At 50.7% G+C, this 19,428-nt stretch overlaps 1 protein-coding gene across 5 annotated transcripts in view; it reads left to right on the plus strand.

Annotated features, from left to right (window-relative positions):
• Nucleotides 1-979: 979 nt before the first annotated feature.
• Nucleotides 980-19,428, plus strand: part of pcdh7b (protocadherin 7b) — a 103,136-nt gene continuing 84,687 nt past the window's right edge. The window contains exon 1 of one of the 5 annotated variants that reach the window (XM_076028387.1): nt 980-5,118. In XM_076028387.1, coding sequence (XP_075884502.1) covers nt 2,044-5,118 — 3,075 coding nt within the window. In that variant the 5' untranslated portion in view covers nt 980-2,043. The remainder of the gene's footprint in view (nt 5,119-19,428) is intronic. The other 4 variants (XM_076028386.1, XM_076028385.1, XM_076028384.1 and 1 more) reach the window with 4 other exon arrangements.

The raw sequence follows: 19,428 nt of genomic DNA on the forward strand, positions 1-19,428 counted from the left end.
CGTTTGTTTTGCGCATGCACGCACTCCGCACCCAGTGCACGTATACTGTACACTGGCAACGGCAGCTGCGGCGGGACACGCTCGTCTTAAGCAGAATAGAAGCCCTCGTCGGTAGCGGGCGAGGTGGCGGACGGGAAGCGGAGGGGGGATTCAGGGATTCAGGGCTTGACTCCTCGCCGAGCGAAGCGAGCATCCGGCGGGATGAGGAGGGCAGCAGCCGCCGCCGGCGACCACACGCGCTCAGCAGACCAGGAACCACAGAGTGGGACCACAGCGCTGCACAACACACACACACACACACACACACACACACCGGCGCCGGGTCTCGCACGTTCTGCACCGGGTCGAGACCCGTTACCGTTAAATAAATACATTAATAAATACACATAAATATTATTATTATTATTATTTATTTATTTATTTTAAAAGCGGTTGGCAGCCACACCAGTGCGTGTAAAAGTTGGTCTTTGCGTTGTTTTTTTCTCTTTAGCCGCTGCGGCATCAACCACGGTCAGACAGAACACTCGGTGCGTCAACGGAGGGTAATCATGTATGTATGTATATATATATATATGTATAAAAAATAAGAACATCACCCACTGTAATGTGACACACATGCACGCGCTATTTTCCATCGCCCACAGACGCATTAGTCACGGACGTGGAAGTGCGTCCCGGACTGCGCTCACAAACTGTGCCAAGACTCGTCTTCACGAGGAGGACGGTGTTTTGGCAGCGACCCACCACCACCGACCCCAACACGTTTATTAATTTATTTTATTTTAAAGTCATCGTTGACATTTGGTCAAATATCGTCTGCTGGCGTTTGGAGCAGCAGATCCAGAGCCGGACGCTGCTGACGAGCTGCTGCTGCTTGTGCTGCTGAGAGAGAGAGAGAGAGAGAGAGAGAGAGAGAGAGAGAGAGAGAGAGAGAGAGGGAAGGAGGGAGGGAGAGAGAGAGAGAGAGAGAGAGAGAGAGAGAGACTGCAATATCATTTGTGAATCCCTCTCAGAGTGCTGCAGATAGGGGCTGCCAACACATGCGGCGCGTCTGCAGGTGAGGGGGAGAGTCTGCTGGACACAGCGTGGAATTCCACAGCCTGAAAAAAAAAAAAAAACTTCAACGGATGTACATTCCCCTCGTTCTTCACTCTCCGCACCGTTTGCTGATTTTTCTTTTTTCGCGCAACCTCGAATTTTTTTCTTTTCCCGAGGTTGCGCGCTGAGGAGAGAGAGAGAGAGAGAGAGAGAGAGAGAGAGAGAGAGAGAGAGAGAGAGAGAGAGAGAGAGAGAGAGAGAGAGATCTGATTTAAAAGAAGAAGAAGGAGAAAAAAAGCAGTAAGGGCGATCGCCTTCTTGTGCCTGCGTGTGTGAACGGGAGGGAGCGGGCAGCACTCGGCAGCCGGAGTTGGACAGGTGATATCAGGTGATATCAGATCCTCGACGGCAGGCAGAAGCTGACGGGCTGCGCTCCAGACGACGAGTCGCCGAGTGATGAGTTTTGGGAACTGCGCGGGCATTTAAACGATCCCCTTTTCTCGCATGAGGACACGAGCGGGGAAATATTCGCAGCCTCACCCACCAGGAGCTTGTAAACCCACCGAGTGTGAGTAAAGCGGCGGCGCCATATGGACTGAATTCACTTTGAGCTGCGGTCTGGCAATTTTTTTCCTCCCCTTTTACGCACTAAATTCATTATATCATAACATCGCGTGCGTTTTTATCGTATTATTTTTTCCCCCCTGCAAAACGGTCGCCTTTTTTTAGATTCGAATTAAGAGAGAGAGGAACTGACATCCAGTGCCGGAGTAGGAAAAGCGCAGAGGAGACGGGAGCCCGTGCACTTGCTGCTTTCCGCTGCGGCCGGAGCGATGTAGGAAGTGCTCCCGAGGATGAAGTCTCTCGCATCCCGCAGCAGAGCGCTCCGCTCTTCATGAAAGCGAGATTTCCAGTCTCCCGCTTCTACCTCGCCTGTAGTGATTCATTTTCGCTTTATCCACTTTTCAAGTCTACTTGGACGTTTATTTTTTGCAAAGGAGAACAATGAGGACTACTGGTGCAGTGGACTATTTTTTCTATTGCATGCTGATCCTGCAGCTTGTGCATCAGCCTGCTGCCAAGCAAGTGCTCCGGTACCGACTGGCCGAGGAGGGACCTGCCGATGTCAGAGTAGGAAACGTGGCTGGCGACCTGGGCATCGTCGCCGGGACCGGTGAAGTGACATTCACGCTCGAGTCTGGCTCTGATTTTTTCAAAATAGACAACATCACAGGTGAGCTCACCACCAACGAGAGACGCATAGACCGAGAAAAGCTGCAGCAGTGCCAAATGATATTTGATGAAAACGAGTGCTTCATAGATTTCGAGGTGTCTGTGATCGGGCCGGCTCAGAGCTGGGTAGATCTCTTTGAGGGAAAAGTCATCATTTTAGACATAAATGATAACACCCCGTCCTTCCCTTCCCCTGTCCTGACACTGTCTGTGGAGGAAAACAGACCCATTGGAACCCTTTATCTGCTGCCCACGGCCACAGACAGAGATTTTGGCAGGAATGGCATCGAGAGATATGAGCTCATTCAGGATAACGGCGAAAATTCGAGGCGCCTGGTCTCCTCCGTGGATTCGTACTCGGGGAAGAGGAGATTTGAGGAGGGGGCGAGCAGGAGCAGCGTCTTTGAACTGCAAGTTGCTGACACCACTGATGGGGAGAAGCAGCCCCAGCTCATCATTAAAGGGGCCCTTGATCGGGAGCAGAGAGACTCCTATGAGCTCACGCTTCGTGTCAGGGACGGAGGGGATCCCCCTCGCTCCTCGCAGGCCATTCTGAGGGTGATGATCACTGATGTGAACGACAACAACCCTCGCTTTGAGAAGAGCGTGTACGAAGCAGACCTCCCGGAGAACAGCTCCCCCGGCTCGCCCATACTGCAGCTCAAAGCCACAGACGCAGACGTGGGGGTGAATGGTCAAATAGAGTATGTGTTCGGGGCAGCCACAGAGTCAGTGAGGAGACTGCTGAGGTTGGATGAGAGCACAGGGTGGCTGAGCGTGTTGCACCGCATTGACCGTGAAGAAGTGAGCCAGCTGAGATTCACGGTAATGGCCCGTGACCGAGGCCAGCCGCCGAAAATGGACAAGGCCACCGTGGTGTTGAACATCAAGGACGAGAACGACAACGTGCCCGCTATCGAGATCCGAAAAATTGGACGCATTTTTCTTAAAGACGGCATCGCCAACGTGGCCGAGGATGTGGTGGTGGACACGCCCATCGCCTTGGTGCAGGTGTCAGACAGAGACCAGGGAGAGAACGGAATCGTGACGTGCACGGTGGTCGGAGACGTTCCCTTTCAGCTCAAGCCAGCCAGCGAGATGGAGGGCGAGCAGAACAAAAAGAAGTACTTCCTTCACACGTCCGCTCCGCTGGACTACGAGGCCACCCAGGAATACAACGTGGTCATCGTGGCCGTCGACTCCGGAAGCCCCAGTCTGGCAAGTAATAACTCCCTCCTCGTCAAAGTGGGCGACACCAACGACAACCCTCCGATCTTCAGCCAGAATGTGGTGGAGGTTTCCTTCCCAGAAAACAATGCCCCTGGCGAGAGGGTGACGACGGTGGCGGCCATTGACGCAGACAGCGGGAAAAACGCCGAAATAGCTTATTCCCTCGACTCGACGGTAAATGGGATTTTCTCTATCGATGCCGACAGCGGAGACATCCGAGTAAACACCATTCTGGATAGAGAGCAAACGGAGCGCTACGAATTCAAAGTGATAGCCAAAGATAAAGGCATAAACACCCTTCAGGGCTCAGCAACGGTGGTCGTCCTTGTGGCTGACAAGAACGACAATGAACCAAAGTTCATGCAGGACGTGTTTACCTTCTACGTCAAAGAGAACCTGGAGTCAAACAGTCCCGTCGGCATGGTCACCGTCATCGACGCGGACAAAGGGCGGAATGCAGAGATGAGCCTTTTCATCGAGGAGGAGGAGGACATCTTCTCTATTGAGAACGACACCGGGACTATTTTCTCCACCCTGTCTTTTGACAGAGAGCAGAAGACCACGTACACCTTTCGCGTCAAAGCCGTGGACGGCGGGGACCCTCCCAGGTCGGCCACCGCTACAGTTTCGCTTTACGTCATGGACGAAAATGACAATGCGCCAACTGTCACATTCCCGATGAACAGCACCTACACCCTCCTCCCGCCCTCCAGTAACGTCAGGACGGTTGTCAGAACAGTCATCGCTACTGACACTGACACTGGCATCAACGCAGACCTGAGCTACAGCATCATTGGGGGGAACCCTTTCAAGCTGTTCGAGATTGATGGGGGCACAGGGGTCATATCTCTGGTGGGGAAGCTGGAGCTGAAGCACTACGGCCTCCACAGGCTCGTGATCCAGGTCAACGACAGTGGCCAGCCGTCGCAGAGCACCACCACCCTGGTCCACGTGTACGTCAATCAGACTCTGTTCAACACCACCGTGGTGGAGGCCCAGGTGGCCAAGAGCCTGAGCACGTCCCTCAACACCAACATCGCCGGGGACCCCAACTACGACCTCAGCAAACAGAGGCTGAGCATCGTGATCGGGGTGGTTTCGGGCATCATGACGGTCGTCCTCATCATCCTCGTCGTGGTCACGGCCCGCTACTGCCGCGCCAAGAACAAGAACGGCTACGAGGCCGGCAAGAAGGACCACGAGGACTTCTTCACACCTCAGCAGCACGACAAGTCCAAGAAGCCCAAGAAGGACAAGAAGAAGCAGAAGTCAAAGCAGCCGCTGTACAGCAGCATTGTCACCGTGGAGGCGTCCAAACCAAACGGCCAGCGCTACGACAGCGTCAACGAAAAGCTGTCCGACAGTCCCGGCATGGGCCGCTACCGCTCGGTCAACGGAGGGCCGGGCAGCCCGGACCTGGCCCGCCACTACAAGTCCAGCTCGCCGCTGCCCACCGTGCAACTTCACCCGCAGTCGCCGACGGCTGGTAAAAAGCACCAGGCAGTGCAGGACTTGCCCCCTGCCAATACCTTTGTTGGCACCGGAGATAACATTTCCCTTGGATCTGACCACTGCTCCGAGTACAGCAGCCAGACCATCAACAAATACAACAAACAGGTAAGAAAGACACATGCTCCCCCTCGTCTACTCACCCTCCACCATCCCGAAATGTCCTCTGTTTCTTCCTCTTAGTGTTCTCGCCACCATAATGCCTTGTGACGGGGCTAGTCTCACTCGTCTTGTTGCCTTTATGGTGCTAATGTGTGTCAAGTTAGCCGTATTGATCTGTTTTTGGTTTGGAGTGCAGTTCACATGCAATATTGAGAGGGGAGAGAAAGGGTTTAGATGAGCTTTCCATTGGGTGTTTTCTAGCTTTACGGATGTATTATTTATTGTGGTGGGATTTTTTTTTAACACTCTGCCAAATGCGGCTAACTTTTCTCCTTTTATCACATCACACGTCGCCGTAGCCTTTTCCATGAGTGGTGTCACAGCTACTAACCTTCGCAAATGTGTGTCTGAGTGGTGCAGACAGCTCACATGAGGCTTTGGTTTGCAGTTATTTTATCCCAGAGGGGAGCGAGGCGGGGGGACGGCTTCATTGCCCTCAGCAGTGTCAAGCCCTGCCCTGCCCTCTGCCTCCGACAAGGCTGCCTTGTCTTCTTGTGAGAGGGAGAGGGGGAGAAAAAGAAACACAAAAGGAGAGGAGAAAAGGTAAAAAAAAAAAAAAAAGAGGAACGAAAGCAACGGTGCATTTGCCTCAAACATGGCTTTGTTAGGTCTGCAGGACAGTTTTTCACTCGTGGCTTAAGTGGGAACAGCTGGCTGTGAGATGGCGGTTGGCATTTTACACCAATTAATCGTCCGAGCAGGCAATTTTGTACATTTTAATATTGCCTTCCATATTGTGCCTCGCATTTATTTCACTCTCATTATTCCTCACCTTTAAAATCCTCTATTTTTGCCTCCCCTCCGTGCACACATTATCTCTTTTATTCTTTTTGGTCCCTCCACATTCTGTTTTTTTCTTCCTTTACCCGTTTGCCGTGCTGGGAAAGAGAGTAAAGGCACTGCACGCTATTCAAATTCGTTAGGATGCGTTTCGCTCTCGATGCTTCTTGGCAGTTTTTGCACGGATACGTGCAACGGCAACAACAAATGAAAGCAATTCCGAGTGAAGCTGGCAGATTTGCATTTTCAGTAACACAAAAAAAGAACAGCACTGTTTTATATGTGTGTGTATGAGTGTGTGTGTTTTTTATGGCAGCCTAATGAATTATTGATCCTTCCTTTACTCGGTGTCAGCACTATTCCTTTAGAATTCCAGAGTGCTGTTCTCTCTCTTTGCACAGGTGGACTGTCCCCCCCCCCAACACACTTTTTTATTATTATATTCTTGTTGTTGTTGTTTTCCTTTATACATCCCCTCCCCATGACATCTCTTTCATGCTGTTGTTTTGATTTTCATATTCCGTGGACACTGTCGCCTCTTTCACCTCCAGTCTTTTTCTCCCTCTTTGGCACCGCGCAGCGTTCTTCCCGTCTTGCGCTGCCTGTTTTCCTGCCACGGCTTCCTCTTTCTTCCTCGCCATTCACTGCCCCTGACACATTATACCCCTTACAATAGGCCTGTCTGCCTTTGCATTTTTTCCCTCTTACCACCTCTATTCTTCTTAAATCTCCTCTCTGATCTCCTTATCTCCCTTTCCTCCTCCTCCTGCTTGCTCGCACTCCTCTCAAATCATTTCGCTCCTCGCTTTTCTTTTTCCCCCTTCTTCTTCCCCCTTCCCTCCTCCGTCTCTTGCCGTCTAATATGTTGTATTCACTGAGCTGCTTCCCAGAGTGTGAGGAGTGCTGTTGCTTTCGGATGTCTCCTGCATAATTAAAAGGCCACTCCATTTGCTACTGCGGCAGCAGCATGTATTGTGTGTCGCTATGCTCCACTTATATATTTATTTATTTATTTAGCCTCGACATTAATGCTGTGGTAATTTTTACGAGTGCTGCAATTGCTTAAAATGCAGACTGGAGGCCCGAGCGGCGACGCAGATCCAGTGAGAAGTGAGGACTGCCATGGTGTCGACTGTGCAGAGGCCTGCTGGCTATTGAATAAACAATCACTGGTCGTACTGCAAGAGTCATATCCTGTGGGCTCGGCAAACCCCGCTGATAAATTCGGTTAAGGTGAATGGGGTGTAATTTAATGGCTGCACGAGAGATTTAATTGTAGAGGTGTGTGTGTTCATGTGCTCCAATTACGGCATTAAGCAGCCACCCCGACTGTATATTAGATTAAGTAGTGGAGCGGTCATGCTCTTGTTTTGTAAAAGGGGTTGAGTTTGTGGCTAAAAATACTCTGTTTTTCAAGGAAGAGCCACAGGAGCTAAAGAGACGATAACAAGATCAAGGATGCTTGTGCGCTTTTAGTTAAGGGAAAATTATTTTGCCTTTAAGTGATTGTGGAAATTGTTGCCTCAAAGAACAGCATGGACACTACGTCCTTTATTATGCTTTGTTATTTTTTTCTCTTTGAAAATTAAAAAAAATAAGAGCAACAACCGTACATTACTTTCATTTCTCTCTTATTTTTTTTTACAATCCTCAGGATAAAAAGAAATGAAATTCATTATGATTAAACTTAAAAAAAAAAAGATCTATCAGAAACCATCGAGTTGTTTCAGCAGAGCAATTTTCAAGCCACCACCCAGACTTTAAACTCACTCACGCCATGAATTTGAGTAATTTTAGTCACATTTAGCCACACCTTGGCTCCAACTTTTATTTTATTTTTTTTCAATCAATCCTGCGTATCGTCTCTCCTTTTTTTCACACGCTCAAACACACTTCTTCCGACGCTCCTTTTGCTTTTTGCCCCGTCTGTGGTATAGGGGGATAGAGACGGGCACAAGAAAGGCGTCCCTGTTTGGCGGCGCAGAGAAAAGCCCCCACTGTTCCAGCAGGGACCTGAGAGTGGGCTGCAGGGAGGCAGGGGGTGGAGGGAGAATAGTGCTGACCATTGACTGTAATCTCTCAGGGTGTCGGGTTGCGTCTTTCTCTCTCTCTCATCACCTGCCTAATCTCGCAGCCGCTGCGCCGGCTACCTGCTCAGCCAGGTAACCAGGCAACTGAGGGGGTTTATCGGCGCGGCGAGCCCTTTCTTTTTAGCCCCTCAGACATTTAAACAGTCATTAAGCCGGGATAACTGGCAGGGAGAAGCCAGCGTGTCACAGAGCAGCTGTCAAAGGCTTCAGCGCACCTGACATTTCATTGCACTCCTTTATTTATTTTTTTTCTCATATTCTGTTTTGCAGGCCTTGTTACACTCCCCAATTAACTCCTATCCCGTACATTTTTTTTTTTTGGGGGGGGGGGCGAATAGCAGGAGGGCCTAAGCAGAGTCCTTCTTCACTGTTGGCAGCAGCTTCCCTGCAGCCCGTTGCCAGAAACAAGGCCGTCCAAGTGGCGTGTAGTAGGAATGCGAGCGCTCAGACGGCGAATTAGCCTGAGCCAGCAGCGCGCGTTTTATCAGCGCACTTCAAAGCGCCACTCGTGCCCAGGTGGATCACTTTTAATCAGCGGTGAGCCGCAGCAGCTTGTTCCGCCGCGCTCTGCGCTGCGTCGCCCCCCCGCAGGCCGGTCAAAAGGGCTGCGCCGCGCTCCGCAGAGCCGCCGCGGCGAGCGGAGGCCGGACGGTCGGGCCCAACCCCGGACCCCCGGCGCCGACCTCGCCTTCCCGTTTAGCTGAGCGTCTCATTTGCACAGGACGGGTAGTCGGTGGGCGGGTGAGTGTGGGTGAGTGTGGGGATAATGGCCGCATGCAAATGGAGGTCACCTGAGTGGTGTTTGTAGCCAAAACAGAGGATGAGACCGGCCTGGAGGCTCAGGAGGAGACCAGGAAGTCAGTATGGAAATGCGGCGCTTTGCCTCGGACGCCATTTGTTTGTCGGTACCAGACGGTGCATAGGGGGCGCCACCAGTGACCTGCAGAGTTCCTACGCACACAGGTGCCTTTGCTGGCTTGTTGGGTTTTTTACAGTTTTTTCAGACCACAAAGTCCCTCTAATAGCTCTCAGGGGGATTCTATCAAGTCCTTGCAGTCACTCGCTCTCACTCAGCCCAATAAAGCGTCTTCAGCGTGCTCGACATGTTTGTCGAGCACGGTTTGAAAGGAGGGCGGAGCCAACTTTAATCACCTAATGAGAAACTCGACGGCAAAGTCAAGCGGAGGCGATGGAGCGAGCCAAACACTCGGCAGCTCGTGGACGCACTAAAATAGAAACAGTATCATCCATCCATCCACCCGACGGCAAATGAGGTCGTGTGCGATGAGCTGATTTGTTTACTGCCACGTCGTCTTTATTATTATTTTTTTTGTTATTAGCACTCGATGTCGTTGCGTGTCGCGCTGACTGTGCTTAATTTCGATCAGACGTTGTTCTTGGGGAATCTATTACACTTTAATTCAATCTACGGTCAGTCGGGCCTGTTTGTCTTTTTTTTTTTTTTTTTTTTTTTCTTTTCTGTTTTTTTGGGCCTGTTTATGCTCTGAGTCGAAAATGGAAGGAGGGAGAGCGCACAGTAATACTCATGAAATTGCAGCGGCCAGCGTTTTCTGCTGTAATTTGGTTTGGTGATTTGAATGCGGCGGCTCCGAGGCAATGACTAATCAGAGGATTAGACTCACCTGATAGGCAGCAGAAACGCTGGGACGGCGGCGCGACTGCGGGAGCGGCGGGCACGGAGACGCCTTTCCGCTGTTTTACCCGGCGTAATGCGTTAATGCCGAGGCACTTTTGTTTTCACGTCGGGGGGGGAATCGGCAAAAAAGAAAACCACACACACACACACACACACACACACACACACACACACACACACAAACTACAGCTTCATTTCTCTCTCGCTGGGTCCCAGCCCGTCCATTCTCCTGCACCTGGCCGCTGTTTTCCATGTGAAGGTAAATAATGGCGAGGTGGATAAAGGAGCCGTCGCTTCATCCGCCGCGTTCACGCTCGATAAGGCGGCAAAACAACAAGCAGGTGGACGGGGAAACTTCAGCGCTGCGCCAAAGCGCGATTGCTCTCCGCGCCGCCGACTGTCTGCGACGCCCTCTCGACCGAATTTCATTTCGCACTCGGCATCGATCACGTTAGACGGGATGAAGCCGATTTACCTCTGCACGTTCACTTTTCCTGCGGCGCTGTCACTCATTACACTCTCGCGCGCGCCAAGACCACGCTGCCACTTGTCGCTGTTGTTGTCGCCGTTTTTTTGGTTGTTTTTTTTTTTTTCTCATGCCGACTGTTGGCGTGAAAAGGCTCCTGACTTCCACGATCCGCTGCACCAGCAGAAGCTGTAGTTGTTGCTGCAGATGCCAGAATCGGGGCTAAATGAGAACATCGCTTAGTTCTGCTGGTGCTCAACCAGCCGGGAGCAGTTGTGGGCCTGCGAGCCGGGATCGCAGACGTGGATCAGACGAAGGGGCTCGATGTCTTCCAGACTAATAGGCGAACCAGTGGTGTTTTGTTTATTCTGACACGGCAGCTCATCAAGACGGCGTCGTTCGATCCGGTTCCCCCTAATGATGTGACTTTTTTGTTGTTGTTTTTGTTGTTGTTCTGCAGAGGGGGGAAGAAGGGAAGGTCACAGGTCGTCTGTTCGTTTGATGTCGATTCAAACAGGTGGCAGGCAAGACGGAGCCGCGCGTCTTCTTTGTTTTTTTCCGGGTCATCGAGTTCAAGAGCCACATCCAAGTGCCAGCATGGCCCCTCACTCTCTTGCTTCTCCTCCTCCACCTCACGCGCCGTCTGTTTGATTTTCTTCCGACCTCCCCTCTTTTGTTTGAAAGAAGCCGCTGAAATATTAAGCCGCGCTGAGCCCCCCCGACTGCTGCGCGAGACACATTAAGGATTGTCCGAGATAAATAATGCAACCAAAAGCTTTGCCTCTGTTTTTTTTTTCTCTTCCTTTTTTAACAGGGCTTTTTATTAACAGGGTTGCGATCATACATATTTGCTAGGCAGCGGAACGCAGCGGATGTGACTACGCTTGGAAAGGGAGGCGGGGAATGCAGCTCCACTTGCCTCTATCAGCCCTGTTTGGTGCAAAAAATAAAAAAAATAAAAATAGAAAAAGACATTATGTGTGTAGGAAACAGGAGGGGGAGCCCTCGCCGACCATCCATCAAAGCCTGCAGGGACCTGTGTGAAACTTTGTCCATGTGTGCTCAGCGGGGACCCTGCGCTGCACGTGTGGCACTGTGTAGCTATACAGTACGTGTGTGTGTGTGTGTGTGTGTGTGTGTGTGTGTGTGTGTGTGTGTGTGTGTGTGTATCCGGCGAGAGCAAACGGGGGCCTCTACAGTTCATCCTCTCCATCATCCTGCACACCAGGCACACACATGGCGACATGCCTGAGAGGGTTTCAATATCCTCCGTGCCTCTCTCAGTGTGTGTGTGTGTGTGTGTGTGTGTGTGTGTGTGTGTGTGTGTGTGTGTGTGTGTGCGTGCGCGCCTTGTTGTGTTTGCCCAAGAAATGCAGTTCATTACACTTATATGTGTGTCTGGTTATTACACATACCCTCCACAGACGTGCACACGGCAGAGGGAGCGGCGCGGCGCTACGTCTCCGACCGCTGAAAGCTGCCAAACATTTTTCATTTTTCTTTTTGTTTCTGCGCATGAGGAGCAGCGAGAGCGAGCAGCATCTGCTAGCCAATCACTGGGTGCTGTCGGGGAATATGTGTACATATTCATAGTTTAGAAAGTCAGGTGGCTTTAGAGAACTGGTGCGTTAAATGTGATGTTGCATAACTGCAAAGAATTACGCAGATGTGTCACCTGATCCAAGCAGGTCCACATTCTGGGTCCCTGTAGATACATGGAGGCACAATATGGCCGCCTCCTTGCTGGTAGAAAATACTATACACTGTTTCAGTAAATGTCCAGTATTTGATAATTGGTCACTTTAACTGATGCCACTGATGCTTTTTTAAATGTAAATTACAATCTGGGCTTCAAATGACTTCGTAGTGGTTGTAGCACAGCTGAAAGCTCATCAACAAGGCAGGTGGCTGCAGCCCCTGAGTGGAGATGTGCCAGGTCTGATGGCTCAGACTGTCAGAGGGGCCTGGCCAGTCGCTCGGGGGGGCCTCAGGGCCTCCATAAGTAGCTGCCACACAAACAGAAATATAAAAGTCGACCAGCAATCTTTATAAAATTTTGTTTTTCTTTGCCTTTGTCTGTGTCTTTGTCACAGATTTGATCCTCGGCGTGATGGTCACGGTGTCACACGCTGACAGATGTCCTTTGGCAGCATCGATGTATTGAGCTGCTTTTAAATCTTCTCTGTGCGCCTTGTAAACTGAAGACAGAGCTGGACATTGATTGGGGCGCAGCATTTGGGCGCGGGATGTGCGAATGGTTCTCGGAGGAAAGACAGACGCTTCCGAATGGAAAGCTGTGTCGCTGAGCAAAGTTGTTGTTTTTTTTTTTTCATTATTATTATTCTTAAACACAAACAACGGGACTTTAGCTTCGCCGCGTCCCGGAGCCATACATCACGTCGGTGGAATAAACTGACATGGGTTCCTCGTCTGCTGTGTGTGTCCTCGCGGGACGGAGCCCGATTGCAAACTGCAAAATAAACTGGAGATGACTGGAACGCCGGCTTCAGTCAGACAAATTCTTCTGCGGATTGAGCAACTCAAGACATTTAATATGGTTTCAGGTATTGATTTGCGGCACCACGCCCTATAGCCTGTTTATTATCCCGCTTCAGTTTCAGCCTTTTACTCCCTTCCTCCTGCGAGTGTCTGCGCAGATGGAGTCTTCATCTCTTCCCCCACCCGTTCCCTTTTCCCGGGTCGCGGTAATGTCCTCACTGAGGGATACAAGTATTCAATCAGAGCTCCTGGCTTCGGCCCGTCAGCGAGAGTGGGCGAGTCCGAGGCGTTTCGGGTAGCGGCACCTTTCGGAGCGGTTTCGGCGGGGCTGCTGCGGCGTAGGTGTGTGCTCAGAGCCAACATAGTGCGCTGGGACACGGTTGGTCCGCTCCGCTCTTGGGACACAATAGCCAATTGTAAATTACAGGGTGGATTCAGCGGCGAGGAGTGCCTTGAGGGGGTGGAGTCAGCCCACAGAGGCTTGGGGAAAAAATAGGGAATGATGTTATATTTGTTTTTTGTTTCCGGGGCTGATGAGGTCTGGGATTACGGCAACGGCAAGGGTATCAATCACACTGACACGTCCGGGGGCGGTAAAATGATTAGAATAATGGTAAACAAAGCCACTTTAACTTCCACTCCCCCCCCCAAAAAAAAAAAACAACAAAACATATATATATATATAAATATATATAAACAAAAACGGCCATTCTGCTTAAGCCTCACTTAATGTCAGATACATCACGTTTAATCTGCCCGTAATGATATATTCATAAGGGGCTCCGGGAGGAGGCCAACTGCTGGGAACATTAAGCGCATAAAGGAGGCCTCTCGCTCGGCGGAGGACTCTGGTGAAGCGCCGACGTGACGGGGAGCTCGCCGAGACGTTGACGAGCGGCTGAGTGCCTGCGCCGATGACATTTACAAGAGCGCTGCGGAGATTCCCAGTCGGACTGGGAGGAGGGAGCGCGGCGCTCTGTTTAACCGCCATCACGGCCGCTGCTGCTGCTGCTGCTGCTGCTGCTGTGGCTGCTAATGTTTGAGGAGTGGAGATTGGCCGGCGCCCCCTCCTCCACCTCCGCCACGACTCCTCCCCCGTCCGTATGAAGCCGATTGTGGCCGAGCTTATGATGTCCATGTAAACATGGTCGACACTGGAAACCGCCCTCGCCTCCGTTTTCACTCCCCACACATTTGAATTTACATTTACATGGCAACCGCGTGTGTGTTTGTTGAATTTTTATTTTTTCAGTGTGTGCACTCGCCTTGAATCCCCCGGTGGGAGCGAGGCCTCTTCTGTCAGCGGATCAGAGACATGACGTGACAATTGGAAACCTTGTTGTTCATGTTTGTCTGAATTTTTTTTTTTTTGGTTGTTTTTTTTTGGGGGTGGGGTTGTTGTTTTGTTTGTTTTTTTGTTATAACTCTGGTGCTGTGTCAGTGCCAGCACAACTCTGTTTGAACGAGGAGGCTTCCTGGCACGGCTCTCACTTTGGCTGCTTAATCGGCACGCCGGCGTTTGCTCAGGAATCCTCGGTGGGTTTTCCATTGTTACTATGGCAATATACCTCCACCGCACTTTCCACCCCACCCAACTCACTCACTTCAACTTCTCCCGTGGCTGAATGCCCGGAGTTTTTCTTTACTTTCTTCTTCTTCTTTTCTTTCAAAAACAGGGTTTCAGCGCCCCCTCTCATCACGCGCCTACCTGGTAATTTGCACTCGGCGCTGCCAAAAGTGCAGCTCAGGGGGCGACGTGTTCCCATGAAGAAGTCATAGTATCCGTACAGAGTTGGCCCGGAGTCGGATGAGGCGTGGGAACGTCGTGTTCCGCTAAACTCTTTTGATAGAGCCACCTGGGCGAAGCAGGGGAACATTTCAAAGACGAGCGCTCGCCGAGCACCAAATTGGCAGCAGTTGCATCCTTACAATGGGCTCATCTCGTCACGGCGCCGCAGCTCCTCGGGGACCCATCATTCGCTGCCCTTCCCACTTTGAGTTCTTGATTCGCCAGATCAAATTAGACAAGTGAGGGAACATCAATCGGTTCACAACACTTTGCTGCGAAACTCGGCTAGCGCAAGGCTGTTTTCTCTAAATCCTCCATCTCAGACGTCGTGATTACCGCTCAATAGCTCACTGCTGTCCATCAGTCTGTGAATATGTACATTATGCTCCTAGTGACCAAGACAAGGAAGTGCGTGTATTTATGGATGAATAGGAACAAGAAATAGAGAGCGGTGATCAGAGTTTTTGCTGTTCAGCTCTCCAGTTGTATAGAGTACATGCATAACAGTGTTTGTTTCATACTTACAATCAATCTGACTGTATTTAATATGCAGTTGATAGTGATAATGTCCCAGTAAGAACTGTCTGTGTCTTAGCAGACCTGTTTAAAGAAAAAAAAAAACCTTTTCAACCAAACCAACTTGTCTGACAGTCAACTCTGTCAGCGCAGTGGAGGGAAATAGCCGGTTAGCTGAGCTAGCCCACTGTCACATGGTCTCCGCTGGCTTTCCAAAATACTTGAGGGAAAACATCAAAGGAGCGTCACATGTCTGACATGAGACACAAGCGATTTTAATTGGAGTAAACACATTACAACCGTTGCTGATACAATAATACAGCTACAATATCCACACTATTTTTTATTTATTCATCATTTTGCCAAGTAAAACATTTCAAAGATCTGACTCACACACAGATGACTCGTCCTTGGCCAAGTATAAGCGATGCGTCACACAGGAATCTGACACTTTCAAACATTGCACGTTATCGAACAGCCACAACTCTTCCAGGAACAAGGAATCAGTGCGCTGCGCTTCATGCTACATCAGACACGCTGTTCCAGTCTTCAGACTGCAGGGAAGCTGTGTGAGCTTTGCAGTGAACGCTAGAAACCGGACGAGCGTTTGGTTGCGACGCAGCGTAAATGAGTCAAAGGCTTGCAGAGTTCTGGAAACTCAGAGCTTGCACGACAGGAACTACACTGTGTGTGTGTGTGTGTGTGTGTGTGTGTGTGTGTGTGTGTGTGTGTGTGTGTGTGTGTGAACTCTGGGGTTTGTTGTAATGACTCTTGGCACACATGTGGCCTTAATGAAGTGGGACTTTAACTGTGTGACAACATGAGTGCGGCTGATTGTGAGCCGCCACAAAAAATTGCTCCGGGGGAATTGCCTGCAGCGTGTTTACTCAGCGCAGTCACACACCTTGACGCTAAACGCTCACTCATTTTGTTGTTTTTTTCTTTTTTTTTTAACCATTCACGACTACTGTGCGGCTAATATTAGCTCAGACACTCATCCCTGCTCTTCAGGTATGAAATGCAACACGCGCTTTGCGAGGCCTTCCAGGAAGGAGCGGCGTTCTTCTTGAAAGCTTGCAGTTCGACACACGCGCAGCAAAACAGTTTGAAGCTGTTTGGTGGCGGCACTCAGACTTTGCGTTCCCGCCCACGGTGCGTGCAGCGGCCACTCATCGCCGCACCTCTGTGCGTGTCTGTGCGAGTTCACAGCTGGGACAGATGTGGCACAAGTCCAAGTTTGGACCTGCCCGTCGGCGGCGGCCCTTTTGACCCGGTGTTAGATTGCTGTTAGATCCTGGTGACGTCACCGACAGCAAAGAGTTGCTGGACAAAGCAGAGACGGCGACAGAAAGAAAGCACAAAACAAAACAATAACACGAGGTCGACGTGACTGCGTAAGCAGCCGCCGCAGCAACCAGGTGTTCACGCAAGTTTCCCAAATCCTCGTCCGCTCACCGACTTCTCGAGCCGTCATCGGCCATTAGCACAAGTGGTATTTTTAGACGCTCAGCACCCGGTAAAATATGCCGCACGAATATTCACTGCTGTCAAAAGTGTGAAGGATTAAAAAAAAAAAAAAAAGAGAGAGAAAGAAAAGCATTTGTCGTCTTACATTGTGATGTGAATGCGACGCGTTCTGCGTGCGCGTGTGTGCGTGCACGCGCCTGCCGCCTCACGTGTTTGGCGTGACACTGGGAACAGTGACAGCAGCCGCTAGGAGGCGGCGCCTCAGTGCCGCACGAGCCGGTACACCGGAAAAAAAAAAAAGAAAAGGGGGAGTGACAGGTTTGAGGAATTGGCGAGGAGCCGCTCGCTGCGAGGCTTCCTCGGGGCTCGGGAACCTTTCGCATTCCTGCGCAAATGCAGAGGAGTGTGAATGAAAAATAGCTGTGTGATCTTGCCATGTTGCCTCTGTCAAGAGTTTTTTTTTCCCTCTTCCCTTATTTCCTCGTCCTCCATTCCTCCCTCCCTCCAAGCGCTCGCTGTCATCCTCATCATCTGCCCCTCAAAGCTCTCCCTCTCTCTCCCTCCCTCTCTCCATCTCGCTTCTTCTGTTTTTGCGCTCGCTAACTCTTTCCCCCTCTCCCTCGGCCGCCGCCTTCCCCCCTCCCCCCTCCCTCCTCTCCTCTCCTCCTCTGTTCTTGCAGCTTAGCCGACGTGGTTATTTAGGGCTTAGGATCCATAAGACCCGCCTTAGGTGTGTTTGCTTTTGTTACTTTTCCCAAAATGGTGCACCGACTGCCACATTGTTGGTCGCTGATCCCCGTTCAGCTGCAGCCGGTCGCAGGAGGAGGGGGGAGGGGGTGGCGGAGGTGGAGGAGGGGGTGGAGGAGGTGGAGAGGCTTCACGTGGTGGCGACTTGAGCCTCCATCCCGTCCCGCAGCTGCCACTTAGCGGGGAGGACATTCTCAGGATACCTGCCTAACCCCCCAAACCCCACCTCCCCCACCCCCACCCTCCAGCGGAGGAGACCCCGCCCTCCAGGGTTGTGGACAGAAGCTCCTTCAGCGACTGACGGGGCAACACGTCGCTGAATTTCTGCTCTTTTGTCCTCCTGTTGGTTTTTAATGGGTGCAGTTAAGTCACGTTAGCGAGTCAACACAACTTCCCTGCCAGCACAGCGCTGACACCTCACTTCTCTGTATGTGTGTGTGTGTGTGTGTGTGTGTGTGTGTGTGTGTTTAAGCAAGTATACATTATTGAAATAAAAGTCAGTTACTTTTGTCTGACTTGCGTGGCAGGTTTGTGATGACCCCCCCCCCCAACCACCCACCCCACCCCACACACACACACACACACACCGTCATGCCAACCAAAAGCAGTCACAGCGCCGTCTCCCCTGCCCAACATCTGTCCCAGATTGCTCCATCCTTCCTAATTAAACCCTGTTTACCTCCACAGTCTTAAAGCAGACTACCGACTAATTACAAGGCACAAGGCTGCTCAAAGCCCTGTTTAAATCTTGCACGCTGCTGCTGCTGCTGGTGATGATGATGATGATGAGAGCGCCCTGGTACTGAAGCTGGAAAGGGGAAACACAAAAAATGAAAATAAAAGCGGAAACAGAGCAACAACAGCAACAACAGCGACGCCTCCCTCCTCTTCCTCCCTCCCTTCTGTGTCAACGTCTGGTGTTGATGGTGCCAAACTCTGCACCGCGCCACAACTATCGGTGTTGTACACGGAGAGGAAGAAAAAGAAAAAGGGGAAAAAAAAGAAAGGTTTCTTTAATTAATGCCTGAGAGGGCTGAGAGCTAAAACATTGTTTTGGTATCTTCAGCAGAACGCAGGGTGAGGGGGCGGGGCTAGAACTCACAGACGTTTCCAGTCATGCATCTTTAATTTCGCTGTTTCTTAATTGAATCCATGCATCTGAATAATAGAAACACAATAAGAAAAAAACGCTTGTCAGAGTCCAGGAGAGCTGGGAGGAGCGGGGCTGCACTCAGGGAATTTTATACATATCTCATGTCCTCCTACAGACCTGCATCTAGGTGAATTCCAGCTCCATATATATGTACAGTGTGTATGTGTATATATGTATATATATATATATATATATATATATATATATATATATATATATATATATATATGTATATATATATATATATATATATATATACACGTCAGACTGTTTTCTGGAGGTCAGAGAGACGCATTTTAACAATTTCAAACCCAGTTTGACTGATTCCCTGCGAGAGCACGGACCCACACACACTCGCACGCTCTGGCACACACTGCATTATGCCGGGCAGCAGCCTGATTCAATTAGTGTGAGGTGAGGAGCAGAGAGATGAGGGTCACACTTGCCATTCCTGCCCAAATGGTGATGCTTCCTGTGAGAGCCTGCTGCTCTCTAAATCTGGCAGCACCTGGGTCATTGTTTCATCAGGGCTCCCTGACAGCAGCAGCAGCAGCAGCAGCAGCAGCAGTGCCCTGCAATCTGTGCATCTGCTATGCACATTTTAATATTAGGATATTAAAAATAGAAGCCATGATCTTGCTTCTTTTTTTTTTTTTTTTTGCTGTTTTTTTGTGTCTTGTAGCTTCAGCCACAGCCCGCCAAGCTCCCTCCCCTCCCTCAGAGTCCAGAGATGTGTTGCTTTTTCTCCGCACTGGCATATAAATCAGGCTCATATTTTAGTTAGACGAGCCGGTGAACACACACAAGCAGCAGCAGCAGCAGCAGCAGCAGCAGCAGTCGTGGCAGCGGGTCTGCGAAGGTCTGCAGGCTGAAGCGAGATATTGTTTGCAATAAAATATTGGGACGGGGAGAAGCAGGCGTCGTGTCTGCGATCGCATCTCCGACAGGCGACCACGCCACCGCCGCCGCCACCGCCACAGCCGCTGTCGCTGGTATTGAAGGTTTAATATTAGCACTCATAACAAGCAGGGTATTAGGTATGGATTTCCTGTAATGGGGGCTGCAGACAACAGCCGCCGCTTCCCGCCGAGG

The sequence above is a fragment of the Nelusetta ayraudi genome, unplaced genomic scaffold (assembly GCF_046127955.1).
Source record: "Nelusetta ayraudi isolate G7.1 ecotype Tasmania unplaced genomic scaffold, CSIRO-AGI_Nayr_v1 ptg000022l, whole genome shotgun sequence".
Classification (NCBI taxonomy): domain Eukaryota; kingdom Metazoa; phylum Chordata; class Actinopteri; order Tetraodontiformes; family Monacanthidae; genus Nelusetta; species Nelusetta ayraudi.